Raw genomic sequence first — 5814 nt, 5'->3', positions numbered from 1 at the left:
GGGGGCGAGGGGCGGAGGGAGGTTAAGTAAAGGCGTGAGTCTGCCCTCCCGAGGGAGCGGGGCCGGTGAAATTGAAGGCTGTGCGCGCAATCCTACAGCAACAATTGCTTTGCAGGTGCTCGGTCTCTCGCAGCCTCCGTCTCCCGGGGAAGCGGGCGACACTTTTCCACATTCACAAGTTAAGGATGATGCTAGCGAACGTCTTATTTTCCTGCCTCTCTATGTTATCCAAATCTAGACCACATATACGAATTCACAGCACAGGGGCTTTTATCCAATGGAGACTCCAGGCTTGTGTATTTACTAAGGATAAAAATCTCATCTCTGCAATTCATGGCTTGCCTGAAGGCTGGAAATGTCATTGCCCGGCTGCTGCTTCTTTGCAGGGGAATGCCTTTTATGAGAAAAAGTGTTGCCTGTGCCCTGAGTTACCATGCTGCAAAAACACTGCCTGTTTTTGTGGGGCTGCGCTATCCTAGCAGAACAGTTAGCTGTGCCCTCATTTGGTGGGCACCCATGCCCTGGCCTTCCTACCTTACACCTCCCCGTATGTTGTCTGAGAAACCTTACCCTGAAGAGACAGTCTTCTCCCCGGAAATTTAGAGAATACAGGCACGCAATGAGCACCTCAGCATGACAGGCTGGCCGTGTGGTCACAGAGCTGTTTTTGCAGCATTTCTGGCCACATGTTAACTCAGATAGCTCAGACCCTTTGAAGAATTCCAAATTCATGCTGATTTCTATTTCCTTAAGTCTTCTCCTTTGCTAATCCTTTCACCCTACCACCTCCTGTACCCAATTCCTGTAATAGCATTCCTGGAATACAGTTCAGTTTCCTTGACCAGATAGTTAAGTGCAAATGAGGTGCTTCTGAACCTCCCAGAGAATGCCTCTTTATGTCTCTAAGCACACCAACACCTTTTCAAGTCAGGTTTGCTGTCACTCAAACACGAGGCTGGGACCAAAGCTATTTGAAGTACCTTCAGAAGGACCAGATCCATGAACCAGCAGCTAGGCTGCAGACATTCAAGAGAGCAGATGGCAATGGATGTAATCCATTTTGTTACACACTATGGTTTATGAAGTGAGTTTTCAGGCACCTGAGGTTTTATCATGACAAGAGGATGAATGCCTCCAGCTTGAGCAGACGTAAGAGCTCATTATGTAATTTCCATTACTGAGCCACTACAAAAAAAAACCCCAACAACTATAGGGGGTTCTGTGAGAGAAGGTCTGAAGACCAAAATGCAAGGAAGATTATTGAGGAAGTCTTTCTGGCTACTTTCTCAGTCTTCTCAGTATCTCTGAAAACATAAGGGTGAAGGCTAGGTCTGAAAAAAGTGATGCCCAAACCACCGAAGAGCTGGAACTGAGATCATCCATCCACACCAAACATTAGCAGAGTTGGGCTGGTGATTCCCCTTCACCCTCCATAGGTGCAGCCAGCACCCTCAGCTCATACCTCCATTTTCCTTACCTCAGGGGTCTATGTGTTAAGCTATTTTCCTCATTCCTATTTTCTCTAGGATTCCTGTTGTTTCTTCTGACCTCACAAGGGCCTCCAATGGCCTTTTATCTCACAGCAGGATGTTAAGGAGCCTTTCTCTATGCCAGTGTTTTTATACAGGCAATGAATCAAAGGATGAGTAGAGTCCTGACCTACAAGTCAAGAGAGATCAGTCTGAGGCCAGCCCCTACAAAATGACTCTGCAGATTCTAACTGATATACTGCCTCTCCCCATCATACTGCCCTAAAGGTTATCATCAAGGATTTTGCGATCCAGGGCACGTTCATTAGTATTCGCAGTCTTCTGACTCGCAACTTGACACATACACTGCAGCAAATGAAAGGATATTTGACTAACTGGGAGAGGACATAAAACCTGTATGCCGTACTAAAATGTGAAAACAATAAAGAGGCACTCAAGGTCAGTCTTGGTACCACAGTTTTGGGGCTACAAATTAGAGCAAAATGTTCTGTGAACTTTAAGGCTTCAATTATAATTTCTGAAATTCAGGACAAGGAAGAGAACACACAGCTGCATATTAGAGTTTCTCAGAACCAATCCCCCCTCCCCAAGCAAAATACCCACTGTTTTCTCATGCAGCTGTTTCAGCCAAACTTGCCTGAGACTAAGATATCCATGTCTTACCAGTCCGTGTTTCAGCGGCAGTCAAGCTTTGCACAGAGATCTATTCCATAACATCTCCTGGCAGGCGCATAAGGTACAAACAAATCCCACTAACTCCAGTGTGTAACCTGCAAAATCAGTAAAACTGAAGTCATATTCTTGGAATATGACTCTCTATGGTGAAGGATTGTCACATCAAACACACATTTCTCTGGACTAGGCTCAAATGCAGGGTTCTTCACAGCCAGCCTATCCCGAAGATTTCTCTCCATGTCTTTCAAGATACCAGTCGTGGTTTTTGGGTCTGGCTCTTCTAGGTAGTGTCTACATATAATTTTCCCATATAAGCTTTTAATTTAATTTTTATAAGCCAATGTCCTAGGACTTTTGGAAGGTAATTTTTTCCTTGACTGGTGCTTGTTCAAATCAACTTATTTCACATAAATTTGTGATATTGAACTTCCTGTGGCTTTTTTTTCCTGCATAAGGTCAAACTTAATAGAAAAATTGGAAGCATGCCCAATGAAAATCTGTACAGCAGGTGGGCTTTATCTATGATATATTTTTGGAAAATAAATATTGATTGTTGTTGACATTCCTTCTAATTCCCATAGGCTGTGTCTGAATCTTTTCTTTGACTTAACAGGAATTAAAACAGCATGACCCAAATAACAGAATATCATTCAAAACAAAGAAGGATCTCATACACAGGTCTATAGAGTAAACAGAACATTGGTTATTATGCTCTGGCAAATGTGTAAAGACATAAGAAACCATATGATTTAATACCTACTATATCGAGATTTATTGCAAAAAGAGAGAGACTCATACAATTTCCATTCTTTTTGATACTATTCAAAAATCCCACAAATTCTGAAGTGAGAATGGAGACACCAAACAAAATAAAAGTTTTGTCCATTTCTGTCTTCTCAGGAATACCAAATCTTATTTTTAACTTTTCTGTTGTTATTAATTGTAGGCTGACTTAGGACATGGCTACTTTCAGCCATGACTGCAGTACAGATTAGAGATACTGGAGCTCCCTTTAAACTGGCTAGCAGTGCAGGTACCTGAAGCAGTGTAGCCATGGCAGCACAGACCTCCGAGTGGCCTAGTTAGTCTGCCAAGAAATAAATGGGCACTGGGAATTCCCTGGGGAGAAAGATGGTTGAATTGTTAACAAAAAGAGTTTTCCCCTGAGGCATGTTAGTTTAATAGGTGTTATCAAGAGCCAAAAAACCTCAAGCTCCAGCCTTAGAACAAAAATGCCTTTGTCCTTTGGCATTTCTGATGTCCCAGCCCTTCCAACTCTCCCACTGTCTATAGAGACAAAAGAAAGATGTGATTTCAGCATCTGATGGAAAACGTAACATAAAGCAAAACAATTCCCCACCCCCAACTAAAATCTATACATAAGATCTCCTTAAAAAGACAAAACTAGAAGTCTCTCCTGGCTGGAAACACACAGAGCTCTCCTGGTGGCAATGGTGGGGTGGAGATGCTCAAGCATCGTCTCCATAGGACACACATCAGGGTCAGTCCCCTGAGCTCCGCGAGGAGCATGTTCAGATCTGGTGCTTGTAAAAATGGCAGGATGTGTATATAATGGGGAAGACCAAGGAGAAGAAACAAATGAAAGCAAGATTTAGGGAAAGGGAATTTACTTCTGTTATCTCTTCTCCCACTAGTCTTTCCTTATACACAAGAATGGACATGTATAGAGGAAAGAGAAGGGGCAATTTTACCAATGTGCTCCCTTTCTTACAAGCTCAAAATGCACACGGCATTTGTCTGAAAATGGAACCCAAGACTTCACTAAAATTGCACACACAATGTTTTATTTTACAAGTTGGATCTATTTATTTAGCTTTGTAAGCTAAATTACACAAGCAAAATCCACGTTATTTGGCTGAAATTCTCTTTGAGGTCAATGTGAGTTTAACTAGGCTAAGGACTGAGCTGTAAAGCCATTTCAGAAAACATACTGGTTTCTCCAGGTGGAGACCTTGGTGAGTATTGCCTTATCAGAATCTGTAGGCTTGTGCCCAGCCTGATAAAATGCTGTTTGCAACAGCCATGTGCTGAAATTGCTCTGTTTTGAGGAGACAGAAAGCCAGAAAACTGTGAGTTTGCTGCCTCATAACAGAGGCCAGTGAGTGGATGGTGTGTAGAGGCTAAAAGTTGCAATTTTATCACATTAATTTAAATGTGAAAAAACAACACGACACTACTAAAACCCAAGCTGGTTTTAATTTCCAAATGTTCATATGCTACGGTTCAGATATACACACCCCATTTAGACCTAACCAAACTGATTCTACTTTTCTATGCAGGCAAAGAAGCGATAGAGGTGAAAATCCCAGAGAGTCACCAGGATGTGATGCCCAATGATGAGCAGTAATTACTGCAGCAACACTTCAGCCAGCATGAGTGTCAATGAAATGTCTGCCTTCCCTCTGACTTTAGAGCAAAAAACTGGCTTTGCCTTTGTGGGGATTTTGTGTGTTTTCTTGGGACTTCTAATTATCAGATGCTTCAAAATCTTGCTAGACCCCTACAGTAGTATGCCTTCTTCTACGTGGGAGGATGAAGTTGAGGGGCTGGATAAAGGAACATTTGAATATGCTCTTGCATGAAAACTCACAGAATATCCTGCCTTAAATTTGATGTTGATTTCATTTTGGAAACCAACTGTTGTTACATTTGTTATATATACCTGCATTTTGGACACATGTTGGTGGCATCCATTTTGTTAAATAAATATTTGTTGCAAACTCAAAAGGCACTTCAGGTTGCTTTTATTTGAGGAACAGTGGAATGGTAGATAAGACATTGTTAACAGCAAAGGAATACTACAATAAACGACTCACTAGAAAGTTATCGTGGCCAAAAAGTATTTTAAGAATCGGATGATACCTGCCTCTTCAGAGGAAGATCTAATTTCTACTGTGTCTCATGACAGGCTGGAGAGAAAGGTGAAGGACAAAAGGCAGGCTCATGAATGGTGAATGCTTAAATAGTAACTCCTTCCCTTCCTCATCTGTCACAATTTTTGGAAGCTCAGAGACTGTGCTTCTATACTGAGAATACAAAAGTGGTGGACAACAAATGGTTGTGGCTCAGAGGAGGTGCCTGCAAGAGCTGTGTGTCCATGTTATTGAGATAAAAGGAAGAAGGGTTGGTCCACTCACTACCAATAATAAGGAACTAACAGGAAAGCTAAATATCACATCAATTCCTAACTCATCTCTCACTTTCCAAGAAGAGCAGGTGCTGTACTACTGACTGTTTATAAGGAAAGTGTACATTGCTTCTCTTGTGTGAAACTTGATGTGGTCCTCTGCAGACAGTGAGTAGTTCTATTCCTTCCTCCTCAAATAAGCGTATATAAACTCTACAGTAACAGAAAGTCAAACAGAATTAGTAGAACGGAAATAAACATTATTAAGGAAATTTTTAATTCTACAAACATTCAGCAATACAAAATGTATTACCTGCTCAGAACTCCAGCCTGAACAAACACCAGCACAGTCCCTGTCCAACAGTGTCTCCCACATCATTAAAAAAATTTAGGTGAAAGAGAAAAAGCAAATATTAAGTAACCAGCCTTACAGTCTAGCTGAATTGGTCAAGGCACGCCAATTTTTTACTCCACTTAGTTACAGAAGATGGTTTGGTTTAA

General features: G+C 41.7%; 1 protein-coding gene across 1 annotated transcript; it reads left to right on the top strand.

Moving 5' to 3' along the window:
• Positions 1–4519: 4519 nt before the first annotated feature.
• CTXN2 (cortexin 2) lies at positions 4520–4768 on the top strand. The gene has a single exon (XM_009886144.1). The coding sequence runs from the start codon at positions 4520–4522 to the stop codon at positions 4766–4768; it is 249 nt and encodes an 82-aa protein (XP_009884446.1).
• Positions 4769–5814: the final 1046 nt, after the last annotated feature.

This window comes from Charadrius vociferus, unplaced genomic scaffold (genome assembly GCF_000708025.1).
Source record: "Charadrius vociferus isolate BGI_N301 unplaced genomic scaffold, ASM70802v2 scaffold365, whole genome shotgun sequence".
NCBI classification, from domain to species: Eukaryota; Metazoa; Chordata; class Aves; order Charadriiformes; family Charadriidae; genus Charadrius; species Charadrius vociferus.
The sequence above is the reverse complement of the archived record's forward strand: the minus strand, read 5'-3'. Positions and strand labels throughout refer to the sequence as shown.